Source organism: Aptenodytes forsteri, unplaced genomic scaffold (assembly GCF_000699145.1).
Source record: "Aptenodytes forsteri isolate BGI_AS27 unplaced genomic scaffold, ASM69914v1 Scaffold270, whole genome shotgun sequence".
In the NCBI taxonomy this organism is placed as follows: domain Eukaryota; kingdom Metazoa; phylum Chordata; class Aves; order Sphenisciformes; family Spheniscidae; genus Aptenodytes; species Aptenodytes forsteri.
The window spans coordinates 1,423,983-1,451,821 of NW_008794631.1; the positions used below are offsets into that span (position 1 = coordinate 1,423,983).

The window sequence follows — 27,839 nt, forward strand, 5'->3', positions numbered from 1 at the left end:
GGTGTGGTACTCATCTCCACAGTTAAGGTTATACTAAAAACCCAGTAAATAAAAAGCTGTCCTGGCACATCCGGTGGATGGGATCTGATTTTTGCTCTTAATGTTATTTCTTCAGTTCATAAATGACTTTGTAAAAATATTTAGACACACACCCTCCTAAAATACTGATTTTTTTTTTTTTTTTTTTTTTTTTTTTTTTTTTTTTTTTTTTTTTTTTTTTTTTTTTTTTTTTTTTTTTTTTTTTTTTTTTTTTTTTTTTTTTTTTTTTTTTTTTTTTTTTTTTTTTTTTTTTTTTTTTTTTTTTTTTTTTTTTTTTTTTTTTTTTTTTTTTTTTTTTTTTTTTTTTTTTTTTTTTTTTTTTTTTTTTTTTTTTTTTTTTTTTTTTTTTTTTTTTTTTTTTTTTTTTTTTTTTTTTTTTTTTTTTTTTTTTTTTTTTTTTTTTTTTTTTTTTTTTTTTTTTTTTTTTTTTTTTTTTTTTTTTTTTTTTTTTTTTTTTTTTTTTTTTTTTTTTTTTTTTTTTTTTTTTTTTTTTTTTTTTTTTTTTTTTTTTTTTTTTTTTTTTTTTTTTTTTTTTTTTTTTTTTTTTTTTTTTTTTTTTTTTTTTTTTTTTTTTTTTTTTTTTTTTTTTTTTTTTTTTTTTTTTTTTTTTTTTTTTTTTTTTTTTTTTTTTTTTTTTTTTTTTTTTTTTTTTTTTTTTTTTTTTTTTTTTTTTTTTTTTTTTTTTTTTTTTTTTTTTAAGGAAATAGTTAAAATTCTCCTCTTTTCATCATGTTTCTTCAGGTTTCTACAGCTTCAAAGCAAACTGTTTCCTCATGCTGAAAACCCCCTATTCCCCACTTCTAGTATGCAGGCTTCTGTCACGGTCGGATAATATTTTGTCTGTCATTCTCTTTTGCTAGTTTACAATGAAAGTACAAACATCTTGCAAGAAAAATTGCTTCTGTTCGTTATCAGTAACCTCTCAGTCTAAGAAATCGGTGTGATCAACCAACCGCTTCTGCTTTTTAGTGCTGTTACCCCTGTTCCTTAAGAAGTAACAAAAAGTCTGACATGGAAGTGAAATGTTTGGGGGTTTGTCCAGAAGTAATTTCCATCTTATTTTGACTATTCTTGTTCTTGTTAAGGAGTTCTTCACCCTTCTCTCTTTCTTGCTACTGCCTGCCTAACTTAATAGGAGTGGAGAAATATACGATTTACCTACAAGTTTCTTTTGGATTTCAAAGTTTGGGCTATAGAGTTTAGCCACCTCTGTTTAACACTGACAAAGCTTTGTGTGTGTGTGTGTGTGTGTGTGTGTGTGTGTGTGTATTAAATGCGTGCAGAAACAGAATGAGCTGCTAAAATGCATCCCTACCACATTGCATCCTTCAGTAATTTCAGGTTGTTCTTTTCACTAATACAGTGGGGCATGGCAGTTATCTGCACTGCAAAGGTTCTCCTTTAAGGTTAATCATGCAGCTGTAGTGTTACTGCACAGGTTTGGAATAACATTTGTCATTTAAGCTACACTTTTTTTCTAGACCCCACTTGAATAAATTGTCTTTTGGGTAGAGCCCAGAAAAGTTTGGACAAATTCCAGATGGCCGTTTAGAAACAGAGCTGAGCACAAAAGAAATAATCATGTGTTTCCCATCAGGTAACACGTTGATATGCTTTGCTGCGCCTAAAAATAAATAAATAAAAAAGTACTGAGAAATACCTTCTCTGTAAAACTTTGTATTTGCAGGTGGGTTTTGAGTCAGAGCCTTCTGAGGTCTGATTGAAATGGTGGACGATTAGGTTCTTAGTTGTCAAAGACGAATAGTAATCCTGACATATTTGGTGACGTACGAACACCAGAGGGGTTTACATAGTCAACTTTAGGGATCTAAATTAGGAATTGAATCCTTCCGTACAAGTCAGTGGAACTTAAAGGCGGCTCAGAGTGTTTTCCTCTGTTGGCTATAAATGGAGCACAGGGAGAGTGACTTCGTATCTTACATACCTACAGTGAGGCGCCTAAAATAGATGGCATGAATAATCCCTAAAATGAATACCACTGTGCAAGAATGCAGTCACGAAACCTAATCCAATTATCTCTATGACAGTTATGTCCCATTCTGCTTCCCAGGACTGATGTCGAGCCATATGCTTTCTTTAGACCTACTTCTGTACACATGGCAAGAAGCTAACAGAGCATTTTCCTTCCACCCTCCCTGCTAATAATGATGCTGTATAAAGCAAAAAGTGTAATGCCCCAAATAACAGTAACTTCCTCAGGTGAAGAAGGTCACAGATTAAAATCCCTTCAGATCAAAGACCTGCAAATGTAGGTTGTCACCAAAGTACTCAACCGCCTACCTATAAGAGAAAGGTGTCTGAAGATATTTGCCTAATTCACATTCCACTAGGCTAACTGGAAAAGTTACTAAGATTAGAATGTTGTTCTTTTTGCTATTTCTTTCAAATACCGCATGGTCACTCTAGCGTACAGGCTCAGACCACATTGCATTTTTGTCTTACAGCCCTCAAAAGTGCTGTAGTTGGCCAGGCAAACCTTTAAAATCTCCACACAGCCCTACTGGTACCAGCAGAGCTGTGATGGTGCAGTAATTTGGCTGCACAGGGTTAGAGAAATTACATTGAAGGTGGAAGAGGGGAAAAAGCTACTAGCAAAAACCGACTGAAAGGAAATGCTTTCATTTTAGTCACACAGATGTCTAGTCAGGAAAAGCATTTATATGCAAAGATCTGAAATAATGACAGCTCCTTTTAAAATAATAGAAATGGCAAACGTGGATCTCCTATGTGGAAATCTGTAGGTGGGGAAGTGGAATCAAGTTTAGGCTGTGTGTGTGTGTCTGTTGAAATGAGAAGATGGTGCCTTTGTATAAAGATAGGGCATCTAAGGTCCATTCATCATTTTTTAATCCTTTCAGAAATAACTTATTACCCAGGAAAAGCAAACAGAGCGACTGATTCCATCTTAGCTTAAAAATGTGTGGTCTGGGGTGAATTTGGGGAGATAGGATTGTCACAAGATGTTCCACTAAAATTATTATTTCCATTGTGGGAGTGTCCAGGGGCCCAAGCCTTAGGGATGGCATTCAAGGGCACTCCTGGGTGACTTAGGAACAGAAGTCTGGTGCCTGCTTGTGATTTTAAACATACATATACACTGCAAAGGAATAATCATTGCATACTGTATTGAATATTTATAGGCGTACTGTAGCTAGTTTTTCTTTGCTTTAGAAGCAGGGAGATTTGTGGACTAAAGCCTATTAAGTCCCTAAAGGTTATGTAAGGAAAGACTCAAATTCTTTGTACAGGAATCCACACCTCTACTGAAAATATATCATGGGTCCACAAAATAAAAGTTAAAAAAGATTTCTCTGGCTTGAGAGTATTATAGGGACTGAGATGCAGATGAAATGAGGGCATCTCGCCTTTGTTGCTAAAGTCTCAGGGTCCCACGTGGTCCTGTGCAATGTGAAAAAAACCACATCACCATATCCTACACTGAAATTGGTACTGGAGCTATTGGCAAGCTGGGAGAGTGTGTCTGCTGTTTTGCAGTTGCAGAGAGAATACGGTTTATATCACTAGACACTTTGAAAATCCCACTCTAAGCACCTATGGATGATGAATGCACAAACTGTCCCCTTCCAGAACAATTTAGTACAGTATTTAGATGCTGTACATTGAGTAAATAGGAAAGAAGAGGGTTTTTTCATGAGTTCTCCTTGCCTGCAGGGACCTTAGCTCTGTACTTGGAGCTATGCTGCAGTGTTTTTTGCTACCTGTAAGGGATCTGAAGACCGCTGCTCAGAGACAACAGGCTCAAAAATGCTGGTGTAAGGATGTCTGCCTGGTGGGTTGTGATTGCATTAATTACAAACCATGAATCATGGACATCTTGTTCCTGCATTTGTAAGATTAAAGTACGCTATATAAATAACAGTCATTACAGGGTTTTTAAGTGGATGACCATTCTTGCTTCCAGTAGCAAATTTGGAGAGCTCATTATCTTTATATTTCCACTAATGGGAGGGACATTACATTCTAGCATTATAGATACAGCACTTCAGCTTTTTTTGCTTTTGTGCCAGTGTTACTGTTTCGTACTGCAGTGAGCTACAATGGATAGAGTCACAGCAAACACGAATATGGTGTCCAGCCCTGGACTTTACAGTGAGCCCTTAAGAAGGTATTTAAAAATACATGAGCATTAGGCAAGCTATAGAGTACACAAGCTTGGGTCCAGGCTGGTTAAAAACACTTTGAATTCGGTTTGGAATTGGAAACTAAAGCAGAAGAAGTAGTTGTCAGCAAACCCACAGCTCATTTCTACACTCTCAGTGTCCCACCTCTACAAGAGCTCCCTGGTGGGGCACTAACCAGCCTGCTTTTTGGGGTCCCATGTTCTAGACTAAAACTCTCTGGCTACTGCATCGAGATCAGCTCCATCGCTGTTTCTTTGTCTTTCCTAGCATACGTCCTTGACTCCAATTCTCTTGCCCACGTATGTAGAACGCAAAGGCAATCCAACTGCCTTAGACCACAGGATTACTGCCAGTCCTCCAAGGCCACCTTTTTTCTTGGAGCCCCAGTCTTGTGGGAGCATAACTTTACCTTTTCAAGGAGAGTTCATTTTGCACCAAAAGCAGTTTCTTTTACATTAAACCTCACAAGGAAGTTGCGCAACTAGACCGAATGTTTGTGTGCTAGTCCCAATTTCACTGTTCTTCCTACACTACTAGACTGGATTGGCGCAATGTATTTTCAGGATGCCAAGTTCTCTATGTCAGACCTCTAGCTTCATGATTTCACCATTAAAACATGAAATCTACTTTGTTTTCCATGACCATTTTCCTTTGGCTGTATGACCAAACACTGTGAAATAGAGGTCCTGATACCCGCAAAGAGACTATGTCTCCTCCTTTGCATAAAGCTTCTTTCTGTCGCTCAGTTTTGATGCTAATGCTCACTCTTGGTTTCCTTGCCTAACTTCTGAGGATATTCCACCTTTTACCCCACCTACTTCATGTTCAGTTTTGGAGAAAATGCATTTTAAGAGGGATGCATGTATGGGATATTTTCCTCAGGAAAGACTGAGTCGTGTTGACTAACCATATATGCAGACAAGGATGATTATATATAGACATACAGAAATATTCCTGGCTGTTCATATAAGAAATCTAAGAGTATAGTAAAACATGATTCATAATACCAGACTGGAATTGTATAGCGTCAGTGTCCAATTTACTTATTACGATCTAGGGTACTATGACTCATCTTCAAATCTGAGTTAAAGTTCAAAGGAGGATTTGAGTTTCTGCTAGGTGGTATTAAATTGCCAGAAATGGCAATGGATATCAAATCTGGTTTGCCATGTGCTACCACGGGGTATTGCAGGCAGTGACCACATTTATCTTACCCTGCATTCTGTCTCAATTTTGGGGGGGTACACTAATACATACCTAACTTAAAGTAAGTCCCATGTTGTTTTCCAGTTACTGAATTAGTCTTCTTGGAAGAATCAGGATGGAAAATGATTGCTTCTTCTCCAGACAACTAATGCAGCCATGCAATGAATTTTCTTATTCACTCCCAGTCCAGAGATCATGGGATGCACTGAATAAGTAATGTTAATATTGCTGTGTTTACTCCTGAAGACCATTTTTGCTCTTGGTAAATTGATTCTCATTTATTCTGTGAATGCAAAATGAACAGTTGTACTAAATGCTATGGTTTCTCTAGCCTGCAGAGGAAAGATGGATATAATCTATTTCTTTCCCTGTTTTTCAAGCCGTGTGTACACTCAGGTGATTTGCAGACTTGTTGGACTTCCAGCTAGATGTTCAGGAATCAGGCTGCTCCCAAAATTGGGGTATTTAGATGCCATTGGGTACTCCGGCAAATTCAGTGTCTGTGCCTGAGGGAATGCTAACAAATGACACTCTTCCTTCCCAATTTTGACATATCCTTTTCTGTAGTGATGGGAACATGTAGTGTAAAACATAGACGATCCATTAGCAGAGACTCTTTCCTTACCATATATTAATTACACTTTCAAGAGGTTTTAGGACATGATGAACATAAGAAATGCAGATATCCTTCTTTCAATTTTATCAATGAACTCTGCAGTACAATTGTAACTTCCTCCAAGTCTTCTTTTCTGCAGGTAGGATACTGACGCCTCTCACCTTTCCTCAGCCTTCATTTTTTTCCCACAAATTAGCAGAAAATAGAGGTGTGGAAAGGGGAGAAAGCCACGGATTTCTGGGAATTGTTGAAATAAACTCTATTTCAGTTCAGCATTCTGCATTAGGTTTCTGTGCCTTGAGTGGGCAATCATGTAAATCAGATGGCAGGTTCCAGCCAAGACCCAGCTGGCAAGGTATAAGTTTTCCAGTATAACTGGAAACTCCATGGGCTCTTTGGCTGCCAACAGTCCACCTCCATTAAGGTGACTTGCTGAGTTAGCTGCTAATTGGCTTTATGCAATTAACTTCCAATGCTCATAATCACCATGATGTCTAAGGTACTTGTAAAACTGATGAATCTGTATATACGATTTCTCTGAAGTGCAGAAATATTACAAGTACCATTTTCCAGATGAAAAGCTGGAACAGAGACAATTATCTGTTAATATTGTTCTACATGTTAATTTTGGTAATGGTGTTATTATATTAAGCTTTTGTACAGATCAGGGAGTAACAAGTCATCTTCATTCCTTCAAGTGACATAGACAAGGAAGAAAAATATTGAAGGACGGGCACAGTCCATTAAAGCAGTCAGTGCCATAGTGGTTTTGGTGTAGAAAAAAAAAAAAAAGAAGAAGAAAGGAAGGACAACTTCCAATGTGTTTTGTTCATGTTTAGTTGTTGTAGTAGTAGAGTTAGATGCACCTATTTAGTGCATTTAACTAGCAGATTAGTTAGCAGACTCTGCCTTCAGTCATCTTAACCAAAGCCATCCCAGAGGTCGGTGGCTGAGCCCTGTTGGTTTTAGTCCCACAATCATGCTCTCTCTGGACAGAAGCAGCACAGAAAATAAACACTCCTTGCTTTAGTGGGATCCATTTCCACCTATTTGCTCACATAACCGTCTCCTAGCAAGTTCTTAGTGCATTGGCTTTTTACTAAACACTGAACAAAATGAGTGCAGTTGCTTAAGGACCAAGGCCTCCTGTGGTCCAGCTTTCTGGGAGCAACCGAAGAACATGGCAGCGATATAAAGAGACACTTTTAAAAATACCTCCTTGTCTTTTTAATGTCATTCTCAACTCATCCCTTAGGATCTGATATTTATATCATAATACAGACTGTAGTTGAATACCTTTACAGGTTGTCTTTTGTTTTTCTGTTTAGATGTAAGCTACCATAGAAGTTAGCTGACGTTCTTTTTATTTTATCTCTTCATTACAGCCACAGCAATACCTAAGTGAGCATGTATTTCCAACCAAGTCTGTCAGCCTATGGCTTAAAATTGGGCATGCGGTAAAGTGCCTACATGTATTTCTACCCCTAACAATGGACAAAATCTAACACTGTTCTTAAGGTACTGATTTCTGCTAAATGTTGGAATAGAAACTCACAGAGCTAATGGTCATGACATTTCCAGCTCCAACTTTCCAGATGTTAATGTTAGAGAAGAAAACCTCAATAAACTATGCACTTTCGGTCATTAAAAGGAACTGAAATACATTCCTCTGTCAGTAGTAGTTGAAGTTGGATGAAGAATAATAAGAAGTAAAATACTTTTCAGCAGAGCTTTTTAATGTATTGCTTGATTGGTTTTAGAATTGGTCAAATAATAAGTTTTTATTGAATGGACTGTTTAGCCAATAAATGACATTCCTTGTCCAATGCTACTCAAATAGTTGTGTTTTATATATGCTCATGTCTGCTGCTTTTACATTTTGAGAGTAGAGTTAAGAAGGCCTTCATTTGGTAGAGTTGGATAAAGTGATCTAAATGGATATAAATGTGTGGACAAACCATTTTTTCTGAAAACAACCATATTTCACTTGAAAATTTCCAGTGTGATACAGCTCCTGTGAACTCGCCCGTCTGTCAGACCCCACTCTTTGATCGTGAACCACTCAGTGAATTCAGTCAGAGGCAAAGATCTTAAAGACACTAAGACTCTGAAGTTATGTGAAATGGCATCAGGTAGGGGAAGATGTGAGTCGTTTCCTGCCAGGCGAGATAGATAGCTGCACCATGAGCATAACTTGTGCTAAACTCAGAAGAAACCTATTTGGGAAAAAGTGTTTAGAAATACCCTTCTCACAGGGTAATCTTCAGAGCTTACACTTTCTGAAAAACTAAATTGCCTTGGAGATAGATATCTGTAGGAAACCTACCTTTAGTTTCAGTCTTCACAAATGAGCTTGTTTCTAAGAAAACACAATTTTACAAAAAAGGAATATGCCAGAAAGCAAACTGAACACAAGGCAAACATGGCAACATTCCTCTTTGTTAAATTAGCTAATGCTGAGTGATTAGTACTATTGTTCAACTCAGCTGTTAACTCTTAGCTGATTTCCTAGTGCTTAATTCCCAGATAGTTTCAAAGAGATTTATGCATGAGCTGAGAGTTAAACGTAGACTTAAATGTGGTATTGGCACAGGCATTGTATAGGCATATATTTAATATGAAATGTTCTGAATCCAGGATTCAGCAACATCTTTAAGCACACTGAAGTTGAAGGGATTACTCACATTCCTACAGAACCCTGCAGCCTCGAGCACCATGTTGAATTACGGTGTAGTAAGGGATCAGTATGAGTCTTATCTCTGAATTTGCCAAGTGGGTTGAACACTGAATTCTGGCGGTGTTGAAAGAAGCCTCAATCAGTTAGTTCTCGTCTGCATCTGGCTTGGCAACCAGTCAAGGGGAACAACAGCGCTCATTTCCTATTCATGTATTATGCACAATTTGCTTTGAATACCTTGTTTATTCTAACACAAAGGCTATATTTTCATTTCATTTTGGTACTACATTAGTGGGAAGACATGAGAATTGAGGACACTACTCAACTATCGAGCCACAGATCAATAGACAAAAAGTTTTTAAATGGCTTTGAAATGCCTACATTGATAAAGCTATATCCATTATTCTTCTCTCTGCTACTGGGGTAGAAATAATAAATATTTTAAGAATCCCAGAATAGATGGAAGTAGTAATATTGACTAAGCAGAAACTGTTTGCCAGGAGATTAGGCTTTAGTTGGTAGGATTTAAATATGCCTGGCATGTCAAAGCAATGTGACAAGCCAGTGTTTTCATAATGTTCTGCGTCTACCTCATAACTTGTTGTGAAAGGATGATGACTGTTGCCAGCTTGCTTTGTTCTTATTAATATTTTTGAAGATAAGAAAGTGAAATGGCTCCATTTCAGGAATTAAGTAATTTCTTTGTGCCAAAATACTGACAGGAACTCTTGGTGCGGGAAGATAAATTAGAGTTCTGACTCCTGCATCACAAAAAAGAAGTCAACATTGCTTGAAAGGAGCTTTGCTGTTCAAGCTGGTGTTACTTCTTTTAACATTGCAAATGTGAATGTCAAGTGAGTTTTCTATGTGAATTTCTGTAATCTGAAATGAAACAGACTGTTGAACTCAGGCACTTTGAAGCTCTGATTTTAAAAGTCAGGGATAATTTTAGGGAAGGGGAAGTCAGAAGAATCAGCAAGTGGAACACATGGACCTCAGTCAATATTGTAACGTCAGCTGTATAGCACTATTTGCAGCCCACGTCTAATGGGATATTTGCCTTGTTGTCTTTGTCACTGGTTATTCCAGCTCCCTCAAAACTGCACTTGCAATGCCTTCCCCTCCCTTCATGTAGATGGTATTTGAACCCCTAGTGAATAGCTCTCTATCCACCTCCCTTCTAATCCAAAAAGTCAGCCTTTCCTATGGGTCCAAAATGGCAAAACTCCCACCCAGGCCCTTACCCAGCACAGCAACAGCAGTAGCCTCCTCGTAGTACACCTCATGTGGACCAGTCTTCTCCTGAGCTATCCTGGTCCAGACACTTCTGTCTGCTTCTTGCTTTATTCCTTTGACCTGGACACCCGTGTCCTTATGCTGGTTCTTTCTCTGCTGAAGTAAATACATTTGTTTTCTTACTAGGACAAGACCCTTTGCTGTTTAGTTGAGCTCTTCCTATTAGGACCCATCTTCTATTACCATGCTGGTGTATGTATTACTTGTGCCTTTGCTTTGGCAGCAAGGCCAGCCCTTGTGCCCTCTGTGCCAGATGGATACACAGGGTCATTTTCCACCCTCCTCTCTTCCAAAGCCCTTCTCATGATGGTTGCCCCTGGTACTCTGCTTGCTGATGACAGTAGGTAGAAAATGGATGGTGTCCATCTGGGGCTTCAGTTGCTCTTCTGCTCTTTGCCTGTACTACTGCTTGGTTGACTACTTTTTACCATCTTCCGTATATTCATCTGGGATTGAGAGCTCTTTGAGCAGAGATTGGCTATTTTGAAACTCCTGTGAACACTGTAACGCTTGATCTGTGATTGATGCTTCCAAACTGTGCTGTGAGGCTGTATCAACATGCCTTACCTGATGGAAAATACCGCTCGCACACGAAGGAAGTGACATGAAAGTCACGACCAAGGTAAGAAGTGAAACTGTTTATTATAGATGACTCACAGGCAAACAGGAAAACTAGCTGTCAGCACTTCAGAAGAGGAGTCACTGCAAACCTTCATTCACCTCTTCACCTTGCAATAATACTTACATCACCTGTAGTTATGGGCCAGTCCCTTTGCATCACTTTGCACACCTTGGTCTGTTTCAACTGAGAGTAGTTCTTCAAACGGGACAAGCTCCTGGGCAGACATTGTTGAGACCATGAGCAGGAATTCATTTACTTGCAAAGAATGCATGCTGAAAATTGGGGAGTGTAGTCCTTTGATTTTCCAGTTTAAACAGAGATACAACAGACATCAAAGGAGGATGCAATATTGCTGGGAAATCACATATTAAATAGCTCTTTAGTGGAAAAGTGCTGCAATTCCTACCATATCTTACCAAAAAAGCAACAGAAAGCATATAAATATATCCTATATACACAAACAATACGACACAGCTGTCTTGTAAGCAGGGATTAGTAGCAGGACACTGTTATAGAAACAGCACATATTTTCCCTTGGGAAACTTAAAACCCCACAAATTTAGTCCATTCAGGGCCACAGAGAAACAATATGCTGCTTATGCTCATTTCCTTTCCTAGTTGCTGAGATTGAAATTTTACAAACCAGGTTTCTGTACATTTTCCATTTTGTTTAAAAACTACAAAGTTCTCAGATCAGCATCCTTTTTTCCATTAAAAAAAAAAAAGCTAAATGCATTCCTCTCCACATTTACATTTTTATATTTCCCTTGCTTTGTTGAACCAGATAACATGAAGTTATTTTCACTCTTCAGTGCAAGAGAGTAATTGATGAAGCAATACCATTGTTAAGTACTTTAGAAAGGGTTTTAGTAGAAAAACACAAGAGATTAATCTTAAACTAGTTCAATTTAAACAGTTCCATGACAACAGCTGGGGACATAACTTCTGGGAAATGTGGATGCAAATTCAGACTGGAAGATAAGATTCAGTGAAATCAATGAGTTGCAGCTGCTGCATCTGACACAGACACTACTACATCTAGCAACATCTTTTTAGGTCAGAGGCAGACTGAGCCCTAAGATAAGCAGCTGTCGATCTGTCTTATGGCAAGCTGCAGCTGGACATTAGGTGGCAACTGAATTCTTCACCACTCAACTTGCATTTTCTTATTTGTCATTTTAATAGTGATTCCTGTGTCGTTCAGATGGCCTTTCCCCTCCCATACACTACCTGTGATTGCCAGCTGTGTAACGAAGAAGGTCATTCGAGATTTCCGCTTCCTCCTCCAGGTAGAGAAGAGCACAATGGCATTTCCAGCAATTGTGACAATAAAGAGAATCCAAAGAGTCACCAGCTGCTCTGTCTGCATTGGAGAGAAGGAAAAAAAGCGTATCGGTAGGTGGGTGGGTAGTGACTTGGGTTAAGCCAGTCAGTATCCTAGGACAAATGAGATGAGAGTGGAAAAAAGGAGTGAAATGTGAGTTTTGCCAATTGATTTCTAATTATTTAGTCTAAAAGATATTCTTGTTCTTTCAGAAAATACTTAACATGCATCACTGCTGGTGATGTTCATTCCAGTTTGATTTGCAGTGGCTGTATATTACTTCTATCTTCACAAAACAGTGTCTGTGTTCAGCACTTAACACTAAAATGAGAGGCAACCCTCAGTTTTCTCGGTTTGCTCCAGCAAGCTGTGAAATAACCAGCTGCCTCACTTTGTAAGCAATACTGATAGATGGGCTCCTTCAGAGAAATGGGGGAAATAAATACTTCTCTCCTTCCCAGCTCCAGTGAGTCTGGGTTTTCCACAAGCCCTATGAAATTCAGACATCCACTCCATGATCTATATGGGCCCCAAGATTGAAGAGAAAGCATGACCCACTGTAAGGAAAAGTAAAATTGTGTAGCGAGCAATACGTGATGACAAAACGTCCCCTAGTGGTAGTGTGTACAAAGAAAAGAAAGTAAGAAAAAAAGTTATTTGCGTTCTCAAGGCATCAGGATCCTCTGGCTGCAAGAACAAGGGCGTACGTATCTACTTTTGCTTGTTTTGTGAGTGCACGCCCAATCTTTGCCCTCCTTTTGGCCTACCAAAACCCATTTGGTCCTCTCTAGATGCAGGATAGTTATTTTTCAGTGGCCACTCTGTAGGTTTCCCCTCGCCATGTGAGAGTGTGAAGTTTATGTTTTCCCCATAGCAGCCCAGCTCTGAGCCTGAGAAGCACCAAGTCTGGTAAGCGTGGGGTCAGCTTGGAGAAAATACTCAGCATTTCTGCAAAATTCTCACTTATAAAAACCTGTCCTGTGTGAAGCTGTATGTAGTGGCATGGAGGAAGACGGTTCTGCTGCTCTTCTGCAAAGACAAATAGAAGAGAGGGCATTTTTCACAGTAACAGTTAGGTTTGAAGGGCGTAGAGCAGGGGAGCTCAGGAGAAAAAAAAACCTAAGGTATCCAGCAGCAATAGTTTACACATTATTATTAGAGTCAAAGAGAGAAAAAATATATATATGGCTCAGCAGAACTGCTAGTTATAAAGGTAAACCCAATTTCCATAAGGGACCCCTCTCCCAGAGCCTGCTGCTCCTGAGCAGACCCTTGCCTTTGATGTTTCAGGAGGAGACAGTCCGTATGAATGAAATACAGAAGAGCCTTCAGCCCCCTGCTCTGCCTTCTTGTGGCTTTCCAATGTTTCAGATGCATTGCTCGCCTGGATTCACATCCTAGCAACTGGGATGAGTTTTGGTTTATGTCAATGCAGTCGTTCGGGATCTCCCAGTTCCTGACACCAAACCCATAGTGTGGGAGCTAGTGGAAAATGGAGGAGACAGGTAAGGGCTGCAGTGGAAGAGGGATCCCAGCTGCTGGCCCTACAGAAGTGACCCCAAGGCACTGTCCTGAGCAGGTGGGGGGAAGGAGGTTGTCAGTGAGACCCGTGCCTACCTGACTGGGCTGATGATGGAACAGAAGGAGGGGAGAGCGCTCATTAAAAGCATTTGGCAGCCACTAACCCATGACTTTGTCAATGGGTGAGCAGAAACCAGGGCTCCTGCTGCCTGCAAAAGGAAAACGTTTCAGCTGTGAGCGTGGGGAGGGAAGGTGAAATGGCAGGAAAAGAGCAGAGGCAAGGAGCTTCTTGCTCTGCCATGAGCTTTAGTGCCTCCCTCCCGGCCAGCAGCCATGGTCCCTCCTCTACTGGGGAGCCACTTGTGGGAACCAGCCTCAACTTTGCTCCAGGTAGGTAACCGCGCTACCCATGGGTTATGTGGGCATGCAGGAAAGGCAAGACCCAGTGTATGAGCAATTTCAGGCTGCGCTCTGTGCCTGAACCCAGAGATTAGCTTAAGCATACAATGAAGGCTGTGTTTAGACAGTTTCACTTTTCCCAGAGTGATAACTTTTGCCAGCAAAATCTACCATTTGGGTCATCTCACCTAACTTTGAGAGAAGTTAGGTGAGAAGCTCTGAAGAGAGACAACTACTCTAAATTGTCATAGTATAGTCTAGATAATAGCAGTACCTCAGAGGTGAGTCACCATTCATCTCACCTACCTTGGGATGGCCTGTCTCCACTGATTATACAGTGACCTAGATAAGACAACTTGTGTGGGCTGGATGATTAGCTTTTAGACAAAAACAACTCCACTTTTTTTGGGTGTCTGCAAATCTCTTGAATTTCTTGGAAACAAATTCCCTTCAAAATGTGTGGCAGAGACATGGTGGAACTATTTTTATGGGGATGCTTTGCTTTGTACAGGAATTGGAAGGAACTGTCTTTTTGGAAGGTAATTAAAATTGAAAAAGGTAAGATTTCACATAATTTTTGTCCTTGAAATCAGTGGGTTCTCCTCAGGGTTTGGTTTGTCTTTTCCATTTCAGAAAAGGTCTTTCACACATGAAGAAAACTGAAGGGCAAGACTTGTTCCCATTTTCTCTGATATAAAATCAGGAGAGCATCTTCTTGAAAGAAATTCTGGGTACGAACAGAACAAGGATCCAACACTCACACCTTCTGACGATTCTCATAGAAGAAATAGCTATGGAGCAACAGAGACTGTGTTAGAGGGCTGTTTCCCCACCATAGGGGTGCAGCACATATGGTCAGTTTAAACGCCCTCCTGCCAAGTTAAAAAGCAGTGCTTAACAGTTAAGCAATTTTAAGCTAAGCCTCTACGGACATACAGAATTAAACCAGACTACAAAGATAACCTAAAAGGTGCAAAAGCTGAATTTAGGAGAGGTCAGTTTGAAAGGGCATAGACAAAGGAATAAAGCCATAGTTTCTACTAATCTATTTGTGGTAGCTGCCATTCAGAGAGAAGAGAAAAAGATCTCATTCTTGAGGATTAAGGAGCTATAATAATAGGCACCTTAAATCACTGCAGCCTCTCTCAGTCTGTGTTAGCTTGCAGAATGAAAACTTTGGTGGTTATTAATGGGATGCCCACCGTGATAAAGGCCTTCACAGAGGCTAGGATTAGAATTCAAAATGATCTTGATGAATTCGAAACATGCACTGGAAAAAAAACAAGATGCTCTTCAACAAAGGAGAAATGCAGAACTCTACAGTGCAGTTGGTATAATCACATCGGGTTGGGTGAGCCTTCAAACATCCCCCCCCTCCATACAGCACGTAAAGTGCCCCACAAGTGGAACATGATTTAATAATGTCACTCTACCATGACAGCGACAACCACCATCATGGGATCGACACTAGTCTCATGTGCCTCGGCTCTAATCCTTCCACGGTACCCAGCAGCTGTACTATGCCCACTCCTGGGCGCTGTGCTTCAAGAGAGACACAGAGCAATGAGTTGACAGCAGTCTAGAGGATAGAGCCAGGCGAAAAGACTGAATGAAGTTGCTTAATCTAGCAAAAAGCGGACTGCAGGAAAATATGAACGTAGCCTTGAAGACACAAAAAGACTGACGTAAAAAAGGAAAGGAATAATCTCTTCTTCAGATCCACTGATGACTGGCCAAAAATCAGTGAACCAAAACTACAGCACAGAATTCAGGTTGATAATTTTTAAAAATTGACTTAAAAATATATCATATCTATATAGATTGATTGAGCCAGTGAAATCTCCATCTGTGAAGGTCTTAAAAATAGCTCTTAGATTAGAGAGATAGCTGATTGATCCTTGAACTTGACTCCAGCTGCACTTTCTATAATTTTAGAACCTTAAGGTTGCTTAGACATAGAGGTGTTTCATTTCGTGTCTTGTTTGTTCATCAAGCAAAAATCCTCTTTTGAAACAACCCTCAGCAAGGCAATTTACAAAAACATTGTTTAATAACATGTTGCGCAGACACCAGAGGCATTCTGGATGAAAAGAAAAATAATAACATCTCCCAAACCCCTGTGTAGAAGCTTTTGGCAAGGGCTGCTTTTGCAGTGGGCATTGCTAACTACATTACATGAGAATGCTGTGAGAGAGACTAGTGTCATACACCAGTTCTTTTAGATTAGAAAAACTAAAGACTAAGGTCCCAGAACAAATCAAAGTCAAGAGGATTTCCTTGGCTTGACTACAACCATTGCATGTGCTGCTATTCCACAAGACTGCTGTGTTCAGAGCATGGAAGTGCTTGACATCTGCAGCACATATTCATGTTTTGCTAACTTGCTTTAAGATTAAAACCAGCTTTAGTCAATGAAGCAAGCCTCTTCATGGGTGAAATGTAAGCCAGAAAACCTGTCTGAAGATTGTGTGCATTTTCCTTTGCTTGTAGAAGAGGCTTGTTATTTTGTCTCTCTGACAAAATTTCTGAATCCATAGGCTGCAATAAGTCTAGCAAGAGCTGTATTCTGCTTTATATTTGAGACAAAGATCATCCCTGCAAGCAGCTTTAATCAAGACCATAGTTAAAACCTTTCAGAGCCATTGGGAGACATTTTGGTGCCAGGATGCCATCCTTCTTTCCAGTTCTCCCCAGCCAACTTCCTTGCTCACTCATTTCTCAGGATTTGTATTCTCTCTGTTGGGGGCCACCAGCTGTGGCTGTGGAACAGGGATATACCTGATAGCCCATCCCAGTGGAGGTGCTGTTGCTCATGTCTTGAGGTGGAGAAGCCTTTGCCTGATATCAGAGCAGTTGCCCAGTGGAAGGAGACGTTCAACTATCAATGGACAAAGCATGTTTGTACTTGAACGGGGACCCAACATGAAACAGTTTTGTTCTAGCTGCTGAGGCTGGTTGGGAAACAGCCTGGAAAAATAGGTTGCCAGGTAAGAAATCAGCAAATAAATAGAAAAAGAGAGGGAGAGGTACTCCGTTCCTGATGTGACTGGCTGGCCTCTTAATGTGAGGAGAGGAGGCCTATAGTGAATTAATGTCCTTGCTGACCTGGTGCCTTCCTGCTCCATGTCCTTGGTCACCTGGGTGAAGAAGAGGCACTGATCCCTCATATCACAGGTCAGTAGTGGCTTAAGTCTCTGAACAGCTTCTTCTTGCCGGATGATTAAATTCTGGGAATATGCAAACAGTCTTACTGCTTGCCTTTGGTATATTTTAAAAATTAGGTTTCTAGTGTAGCTTATTGCAGCAATTGAGATTGTAAGAGAGATGTAATCACAGAGCAAGCCAAACAATTTTGTAAGGATGTTCTTCTTAACATTTAAGAAGAACACATAAATCTCCTTGCTAAATTGGGGAACTGTCATGCTCACGGTCAGGTTCACCACTAGTAGATTGCATTGCACTTTCTTAAAGGAGGAAAAAAAAAAAGAGAAAAATCTTTTCTCACCCTCTGAAATAATCACTTTAATTGCAGGCCATGTAATAAAATGGAGGAGTCTAGATTTGCATTTTTTTGATCCTGTTGTAGAAGATCTGGAGACTTGAACTTTCAATATTGAAGATGTTGAGGACAGATTTGCTATTTTAACAGCCCCCATTTAGGATTGAACAAACAAACAAACAAAAAAAAAACCCAACCAAAAAAACCCAGGAAGATTAGTTTTCCTGAGGCAGACAGGTGCCATGCAGCTTGACTGATTCCAGTCAGGGATTTATAGTCAGTTTACCTCTAAGGCAAATTGCACTTTGGACAGCAACACTGAAAGAAATCAAAGAAAGACACTCATCGGCAAAATTTAATTAAGGAGTCTTAAAGGCATTGGCACCACCTCTGACATAACTCATAAAGTTTTTTAAAATAAAAAAACGAAGCAAAAATAAATAAAAAACCCTCTGTCTCATACTGCCGGATTCCTCCACAGCAGAAACCCTAGAGGAGCCTTGTGGGGTCTAACTGCTGCCTACAATTATCTAACAGGAGGGTGCAGAGAAGATGGAGCCAGGTTCTTCTCAGAAGTGCACAATGAAAAGATAAGAGGCCACAAGTAAGAGTTGTAACAAGGGACGTTTTTATTAGATATTAGGAAAAAAATGTTCATCATGAGGGTGGTCAGACACTGGGATGGGAGCCCAGAGAGGCTGCAGGATCTCCATCCCTGGAGATATTCAAAATTTGAGTGGACCCTACCCAGCGCAATTTGGCATAGTTTGAATTTGCTTTCGAGTGGCTGGCACAGGTGACCTTCAGAAGTCCTTCCCTGCCTGAATTATTATGCACACACAAGTATGCATAAGACCTATTTTCTTAAGGAATGTACTTAAAACTAAAAGGTACTTATACAGACGTAATCAGAGGAGTGCTTTGCACAAGTATATTTTTTATTGTATCGTAGAAACATGAACAACTCAGATCTTTGTGGGAATCTTTATGTAAATTAAAATTCACCCTGCAAGTAAAGAGTATGGGTGTAAAGGCTACTGGCATGGAAATGACACAAACATATTAGTCTTAGGAAAAAGGACTTTAAAAGTATAAGAAAGCATTTGTCTTATGCTTACGTGGAGGCCTGAGATGAAGAATTTCTGCCATGGTGTGACCAGCTTAAACAATGAGCTGTCAGAAGTAAAGTGTGATGCCACTGAAGGGATCATGACTATTGTTATTTTTACCAGCTACAAAATAAAGGTTCTTTAATACATAAAAAACCCCAAACTTGGTTAAAGTGCCAACTGGAAACATCCATATTTCTTCTTGTGTTGAAAGTTGCAACACAAGTTGGGCTGTGAAAAAAAACCTGACAGAAATTTGCTTGAAGATAAGCTGTAGGTGCATTACACATACTTTAGTTGTAGATAGCAGTTCTGACTGTCAAGAGGGAACAAAGTAAGGGTCACCAAATATCTTAGAAAAAGAGGGACAGTGGACGGGATACTTAGGCTAGAAGTAAGCTTCATACAGTAAATGTTAGTCACATGTATGTGAAAGCTCAGATGATTAATTCAAGCCACCTTCTAATGCTCGAGAAAAGCTGCAAAAATGGCTGGTTCACTCTTGATTCATTTGCTGATAGGCCTTGTCTCAGTAAGAAAGAAACATGCTAACAACTGGGAAGATCACTGAAATCTTATGCCCTAGTTGTCACAAGCAGCAGAAATTGTACTGGCCACCCCTGTAATACAAGTGTGTTTTGAAAGAACGTTCTCCATCTTCTGCAAGGCAAAACGGAGAAGATGTTTCTATACAGCGTTCACACAAGATGTTCCTGAAAATTTTGGGAAAGCAATTTGATTGACACCAAAAAGCTCTGGGAAAACTCATGTGAAGATAAGAAAGACTGAGAAAAGAGAAAGTTCAAAGCAAAGTTTTATATTTTGTCTTTGAAAGTGCTTCCACTATGACTGAATTTGAGAGGAACACATTTGGGCAGGCAACAAGCCCTCTAGGAGTTGATTTTTTTTTTTTTTTTGGTAGCGTGGCCTGGAATGGAGCCTGATTCAAAGTGCATAACTACTAGTTCAGCCCCAGGTTTGCCTCTGGGACTGCTGCTTTCCCATTTCAATGGCACCAGTCATGCCTGGTAGTTTTCATATCTCCTGCACAGAGGCTGCCTTACGGAGATGCTTTCTCACAGGCTGGCTGTGTTATCCTCCCAGCACACAGCTACAGGTCATTCTGGCGATCCTGGGATGCGTTGCCACACGAGGCTTTCGTAACACATCAGAGGTGCTGGGAAGAGTCACTTCTCCCCATGTCCTTATGGTTGGAAGAAGGGCACAGTGGGGAGGGACCCAAGCTTATGTTTTCTATTCTGCCAAACTTGAGAAGCAGTTTTGCATGAGTTTGTGTCTATATGGTACTGCACTCGTAGTCTGTGAATGCAACGTGTTATACAGAGGAAAAATCTGTAATATTTTCTCCTTTTAGACTTAAGGAAACAGACAAGCTGAGGAAGCCTATTCACTAAATCAGGACACTTTCTCATGGAAAGGGCTAATTATGTTATTAAGATTACTTTCACTTCTTTTTGAAATCTCGCAAAACTGTATCTACCTTTTTTGTGAATCCCCAGTTTTTTTAGAAATGTATTTCTTAGCTCTGACTTCACCATCACAGGTGAGGCAGGGTCCTTTCAGAGTGCAACATTTAATGCATGTGAATCTTTCCAAATATTCCAAATATTCCAAATATTTCCAAGTAACAGCCAAACAAACCACCCCCCACCCTGCCCCAAAATCCTCCATAGGTGTGACTGGGATAGAGGGGAAGATTTTCGGTCAATAACAAATGGTAACAATTCATTTTTACTAGCAGATAGTTGACATTTGCCATTCTGCTGTGTTTTGGTACAAGATGGATAATAAATGGGGACAGTACTGTTCAGTTATTGCAGGATTTTTTTACCCACTGCACCCTAGGAAACTTACACAGAATTAGACAAACAGATATCCCTGATTTTAATGTCATCAGGAAAGATACATTTCTCATGGTGTACCTATCTATTTTTTTCCTAGAACATTTTCAACAGGAAGAGATAATATTAGGTCACTCAATGGTCCATCCATAATAGCATGATTTTGATAGCCCTATTAAAAACTGTGAAATGCTGTTTTATCTTAATCACAAAAAGGGGTAAAATGATTAAGTATGCCTAATCTGTACAATTAAAACATCTCAAAAAAACCTGGAGAAATTAATACTTTCTAGGCATATTTATATTGGAGAGGCACACAGACGCAAACCCTATGGCTGTGTGGACCATGGAGTCAGAAGTATGAGGGTTGCTAGTATAAAACCGCCCAAATCAGTTGGCTCAGAGCTATCCCCAGTCGGGCTGTCATACAGCCAGATCACTTCTGTGTGGCATTTAAGCTACTAGATGAAGCCAGCCTGGCCAACAGCACTGCCGATTTGTTTCACAAGGAGTTTAGCTATTACATTCTCAGCGCAGCATCTCAGGAATAGCAATAGTCGTTATGGCATATTGCAGAGGCTGCGTTCAGGAGTTCCTGACACCTTATTTGTGTAGACTTAATTCTCCTCTTCTCCCCCCACCGAAAGATTGCAAAGTTACTTATGAATTATTTGATATGCCTATTTTTCTAAAATGTATGATTGCATTTGCAGAGATTACTCCAGAAATTTGACAGCACCCGTTATTATTTTTCTATTATGTATTCAGTGATGGGATGCTCTGTGAGGTTTGCTTGAAAATCAGAATGAGCAATAGCATAGGTGAATGCTTTCCAGGAGATAGAGAGACTCCTGCATTTGGATGAAATGACAGGGACAACAGATTCTGACTTAAACAGGCTCGGAGGACACCTGGAGCCAAATCATTGTTACCTGATGGTCCTACAAAACAAGTCTATGCAAACCTTCCCTCTATGCGTTGGTCTCCTCAGCTCTTTGCTGAAGATGGTAAGCCCTGACCTTTGTAAAGAGCATTAGGCTCCACGGATAAGCCGCACATGCTCTTAGATTTGTGCTTACTCTGGCACGGCTATGCAGACCTGTTTAATATCTGAGTTACGTGGGCTAAAACATGCAGGTACAGGGAATGCTACAGTGTGGGTGAGGACAGTCATAGGCAGAGTCAAACAGTCCTTCCTGAAACAAACTGAGAATTTAGATTATATGTGTAAAATAATTTGTGGTGGATTTGATATGCACATTGTTCCTCCTGAGAGCTCTATAGTCATAGGCAGAGTCAAACAGCCCTTCCTGAAACAAACTGAGATATGTGTAAAATCATTTGTGGTGGATTCAATATGCACATTGTTCCTCCTGAGAGCTCTAGCACTTCAGTGTCACTGCTGCGGTGATGCTGCATGGCACAGGGACCAGGGCTCATGGGGCCAGAGGGAGGGGGACGTCAACATGTGGACCAGTGGCTGGGGTTCCCACCTGGCAGGGGAGAGACTGGGGCTCCCAAACAACCTGTGATGTAAACGACAAAACCTTTGTGTCCTGCTGCACAGGTGAGGGCTCAACTCTACACATCAGAAAACAAAATAAGAAAATGTACTAGATGATGGAAGTCAGCCCACTCTCCTGGGAGGCAGGAGGTGACGGTGGGAACACAGTCCCACCGAGAAAGGAACAGCAGCTGGAACTTTTCTCCTTTTGAGCACTCTAACCTTTACTCTATTGCATAAAAGTAGGGCGTCCTGTTTCTCAGTAGACCTCTTAAAAAAGAGGTGAGCCCTACTCAGTCCTCGCTGAGGACGAGTACATGCTCCTACCATTGGGGAAGCTTCAGAGCTGTTGGGGGCCTGGCACAGGGAGGTGCTTCCTCCAGCCCTGACGAAGCCTCCCAACCCTGCGGACAAGCGGGGCAAACCTATTCTGAGATTTCAACTTCTCTCCAGGCAGGTTTCTGTTTTGCACCTTGTCAGCTTTGTAGACTTAAGAAGGTCCTAAAGAGGAGGAAGGCCACAGGTGTTCAGATGATCTCTGTTCTTTTCGGATTACTGTATTTGGCAGAGGGCGGTTGACACTCGCTTAGAGCCCTTTTACACGCAGATTAAATGCATATGGGGGAGATTGTAAAGGGATGTAATGAACTCTCCTTTGGCCCGGGAGGTTGGCGCTGTAATTAATACCAATTTGCACATCTGTTCTGAATTTGGTGCTGACACAGCCAACAGGACTTCTTGTGGTTTAAGACAGTAACCTACCTGGATGTGTCATGTAAAGGCACCCGGGAAGAAATACGGTCTGGGTTTTCAGAGACCATTTGTCATAACACAGCAGCAAGACCTGAACGTAGGTGGGGATGAGCCAGTGCCTTTGCCGTGGGAAGCACCAGCTCATCTTGCATGCTGCATGGTGCGTGGGTGCACCCAATCCTGCCCCAAAGGCTACAACTCCGCACGCTGAGAGCCAGCCTAGTTAGCACACACGGCCAAGGCCCCAAAGCAGACTTCGTGGGCAAAGCCTTGGTGAGCAAATGGCCGAGGAGCTACTGTAATGACTAACAGAAGGGAAATGTGCATTCCTCCAAGGGGATGAAATGCTCCATTTCCCAGCCAAAAAAGAAAAAAAAAGAAGAAATCTAACTGAACTGGCAAAATGCTTTCTAATCTGAAGCAGTGCAGGATTTAGTTGTTAAGCTCTGAAGAGGAATAGACAGAAACTCAAATGCTTCTGAAAGTGGAAGCAGGGAAGCACTCACAGCTCAGCCTGTAACAGGACTTTTTGGCACTGAAATGCTCTACGGCGCATTATTTTACTTTTGTCACATTGCCACCACAGTATAACACAGACACTACCTTAGGTAGGCACAGGCTGTCCTTCTGAAGCATGGGAGGAAAAAAAGAAACCAGCGCATGCTCCCATAGTTCGAGCAGCGTGTGAGATACGCTACATAGCTGTCATTGGATAAAATCGTTAAAAAGTCATTAACACAGGAACTGCTCCAGGTACTGGGTGAGTGTCACTCCCTCGTCTCCATTTATCGGCTTAGATCATGTTTTCCTATGACTGCTTTGGTAAGATAGGTTACACCTGCATTTCCCAAGCAGAAATAGCTTGTGTGCCCTGTCTGCATCCTGGCACGCAGGCTCTGGAGTCAACCTGTGGGGTGGCCGTTCATCCAGCTTGCCTTTACTGTCAGCCATGGGCTACAACGTGTTTGAAAATCCCAATAAAAGGCCAAAGCCCCATTTGTAGCTACATTTTGAGCACTGAGCTCTGTTTTTTAATCCATTCACCCAATTCCAAGCTGAACCTTTTATTGCTTTAGCTGCTTAACCAGCCCCCTGCTTGGCTTGCTGGAAGGGGCAAGGACATGGACGCAATGTGGGCAGCACTGGCGGAGGACAGCCAACCAAGGCAGCAGGTGTCAGCAGCACCTTCCACATGTGAGCTTTTACAGGGACCTGAAATTGCTGGCAGGGAGCCCCGTCTTCCCTGCACCGTAGTCATCAGAGCAGGTGCTTTATCCCTCTTTCCTGCAGCAGCACCAGCTGTCACTTGTCTCCAGAGTCAAAATATTTCCATGCCTATCAACAGCTAGTAATTGATGTGAAATCAGTGAACCTCCTTGCAAAGTTCATGCTATATATGCCAGAGCTAGACATCCAACAGCGGAGTGCAAGTCTAATGAGAAGCTCTCAGCTAATGGAATCAAGTTTCCTTTAGCAATGGACGAGCATGTATGCATGACTATCCATGGTTTCCTAATTATTGTAATTTACTCAATCTCCTCTATTAAGGAGCATTTTTCTGCCTGGGGACTTTCTAATCATGGAATTAATTGTCACTTTTGCCACTATATAATACTGCTCCCATGACATTGTTCAGATTTACAGCCCTAACTGTGGAAAGAACAAAGGAGATAAAGAGAAAGTTGTTAAAAATATTTTGCTTGTCGCTTCTGATTTTTTTCAAGAGCATTTTAGGAGTCTAATATGGAGAGAAAAAAAAGAGGGGGAAAAAAAGAATTTTCATCCTTGAAATCCTAGATAAGAAAGTACTGTCTTAATCAAGAACAAAAATGTATCAGCAGCATGTTAAAAGAGACCCTCATTAATTAATTGTAGAACTACAGATCAACTTTTTCCTTTCCAGGGGTGGAAACCTGTTGTAATTCCACTGATTCCACTGGCGTTGTGTCAGAGCACTAACAAGCTCACAGAAATCAAAATTGCCTCTGAACATATCCTCTTTTACCAAACATATTGTCAAACGATGTAAGTGGCTACATCTTTCCAGTTGAAAGTGATCTCTTTGGTCCTGAGCTGCAGAAGGAATGGCAGGGTACTCCTTGTCAGGCTTTTTAAGAACTTGAACTTAACTTCTACAATGTGCCACAACAGTAAAGTGACACACAGCATGCAGCACGAAATTAAGCGATGACAACAGGCACAGAAATCTGAAGGAAAGATGAATTTCAGTACTGCTTTCATCTTTTTCCTTCATTCACGTATTGCAAGGGTGATGTTGGTTCAGGGAGATGAATGAATACACTTTCCATGTCATTCAACAGCATTCACTACTGAATGATTCATCTGGTGCATTCTTAACAGCAGCCTTCAACAGACACTGCATCCCCCGCTCAAGTTAAAAGCAAACAAACAAACCAACCAATTAGAACCTGTCCCTCGTGATTAAAAAAAACAAAACAAAACAACAAAAACCCCTCTCATTTCTGTACAATGTTCATTGCAGCTGGAAAATTGAAAAGAAATCCCTTATGTCAAGATGATGGCTATAAGAAATTACATAAAAGATGTACTAATACAAGCTTTTGATTAAAGATGCATGTATAATTACAATACCTCTATAGAAAAACAGTACCGTCCCCTCTTGGAAGGGGATACAATTGGCTAAGACCTGAAAGTCTGAACTCCAATTCCTACAACTATTTTGTTTTTCAGTAAATGCCTCACACATGCTATCTGCCGTCTTTGCAGGGGGAAAAAAACACAAATATCTGGGCAAAAAAGTTCAATAATCCTAGTTGCCTCCCCACAGAGGTGCTGAAAATGCACCAAAGCTGCAAGCATGTGAGAAAACTAATGCATGCCTTAAAAGAATACCTTAAAAGAATAGTAAAAGGATCCCCACTCCTCTTCTGCCACCACTTCAGTGAAAGTCACTGTTTCAGTGCAGGTGACAAGGGTAGGATCCAGCCAGCCGGTGTCTCCCTGGGAGCTGCTGCTGGCTTCTGTGGAGCCGCCCTCCATCACTGGATTTTGTTCCAGTTACCTAGGTGCTTGTTTTTGCAAGAGTTAACGCAGCCAAGCTTCTCCCGTAAAAGCGCAGCAACAAAACCAGCTTCTCACTGCTCCACCGCTGGCTACCAGAGGCGTCGGGCTTCAGTGCAGCTGAGTGATTAAAAAAAAAAAAAAAAGGAAAAAAAAAGCCAAGCTGGCGTCGTCCCTTTGCGCTTTCCTTCGGTACAACTCTGACGACAGCTGTCCACGTGCTCTTTCCAGCAGCAGGAGCAGCAGCCAGTAAGAAAGTCAGCACACATGGACCCAGCCACATGCCTGGATTGTCTTGCACCCCAAGTTGCCAGCTCTGGAGTCAGACACACCTGTAAAAGCATGGACCTCCTCCCTGCATTAAGCTCAGGAGAAAAAAAGCCAGCTGGCGTCGTCCCTTTGCGCTTTCCTTCGGTACAACTCTGACGACAGCCGTCCACGTGCTCTTTCCAGCAGCAGGAGCAGCAGCCAGTAAGAAAGTCAGCACACATGGACCCAGCCACATGCCTGGATTGTCTTGCACCCCAAGTTGCCAGCTCTGGAGTCAGACACACCTGTAAAAGCATGGACCTCCTCCCTGCATTAAGCTCAGGAGCCTGGCTATTCCACTCAGCAGCTTTGCTTACTTACCCTAGCTCAGCCCACTTTGATTTCGATTACCTGCAGAATTACTGTATACCCACATACAAGCACCAACACGCTCTCCTGTATTAGCAAAACCCTATTAAGTTTTTAGGCTTAAGCTAACACAATTTCCCTGTCAGTGCCTATCTGACTTCTGAAGATGTCTTTACCAAGAAAAAAAAAATACCATAAATAGGCCTTCGCACTTACCCTTGCAAAGAGCTCAAACCTGTTGCACACCCAGTACAGGCAGTTCTTTCTTTGCCGTATGGAGAGCCTGTCTGGAAAGGTACAGCTCCTAGGGATTGCTGGTGTCGCTGAGACAGAGGCTCAAGGATTCTTCAGAACAAGGTAATCAATTACCTTGCTACTCACCGACTTCCTGGGCACCAAGCTCACTTACCCTCCATTAATTCGGATGTTTTTCCCCATCTCTAGCAGCGTTACCCTGGGCTTACACCAAGACAGCAGATGAGAGTGTGCACACCTTCCCTGACCGTAGCGCAAAATCACATGTAAATCCAGAACTTCTTCACCTTCATGGAGATGCTCTGCCTCGATACCAATGCAATCCTAAGCAGAACATGATGTATTTTCACAGCCATGCCCCCCCAACTCAATTTCCCGTTACCTGCTCACAGCAGAACCTAGCCCTGTGCTTACGCATGTGCAAGCACGGATGGCCATGTGGGAGCTCAGGAGGCATTCAGCTCCTCGCTTGGGCCAGCACAGCACAACCTCTACCCAGCTGCTGGAGCAGGGGTCTCCACAACGTGCCCACAGCATCCACGCCCGCAGTCCAGGTGGGGCTGTGCCCACCCCCACCTACATGAGCAGCAAGAGAGGGGTGGCTGCAGGGCCCTCTGGCTCCCAGAGCCAATAATAGCAGGGGATGGGGACACAAGCAGTGAAACTCAGGACTAGGTTTTGACTCTGAACCATCCCGAGCTGGGACATGTCTGGATCTGGGGTTTTGGACCAGGCTGTTCTAGGGACTGGAGAAACCTCTGAGTGTCTGAGCAATATTCAGACCTCTCCAGGAGATGCTGGAGTCATTCAGAGGAGGGAATCGGTCCAGGCCCATACAGACAATTAGTACCAGTCATGATGAGAAAGGATCAACACTGATCCATATGCACTGGTGATCAATATTTAACAGCAGCGAATGATGCATAGGTTGGAATGCGATCAGTTAAAAAGAAATGTCCCAGAACCACTATGTTTTGCTGAAAACCATTGGAAAAATGCTCATTAATATATTACCCAAAAAAGAGGAGGAAATCTTTTTGAAATTTTTTCCGACTGATCGTACAGGTTGACTCTGAACCTCTGCTATGAAGTATTTAGGTAGCATCCAAGCTTCCTGAAAGCATCCTACCAGGTTTTTTTTCTCTTCTTCCTTCTTCTTACCTCGCTTTCTTATATTTACAGAATTTTCTTTCTTAGAGTTAAAAGTTATTACACTGAATGGTTTGTTTTTTTTTTTTGCGCTCTCATTCCTACAGAGCTGTTACGCTCGAGCATATTACAGGCACTAAGAGGCTTTTCAGCAGTTAAATCGCACTCCAGATCATGCACAGCTC

General features: G+C 41.2%; 1 protein-coding gene across 1 annotated transcript in view; it reads right to left on the bottom strand.

The window, feature by feature from the left end:
• Positions 1-25,611, bottom strand: part of NPSR1 (neuropeptide S receptor 1) — a 63,097-nt gene extending 37,486 nt beyond the window's left edge. The window contains exons 1-2 of the mRNA XM_009273500.1: positions 25,465-25,611; positions 11,850-11,982 (exon numbers count right to left, since the gene is read on the bottom strand). Coding sequence (XP_009271775.1) covers positions 11,850-11,982; positions 25,465-25,611 — 280 coding nt within the window. The remainder of the gene's footprint in view (positions 1-11,849; positions 11,983-25,464) is intronic.
• Positions 25,612-27,839: the final 2,228 nt, after the last annotated feature.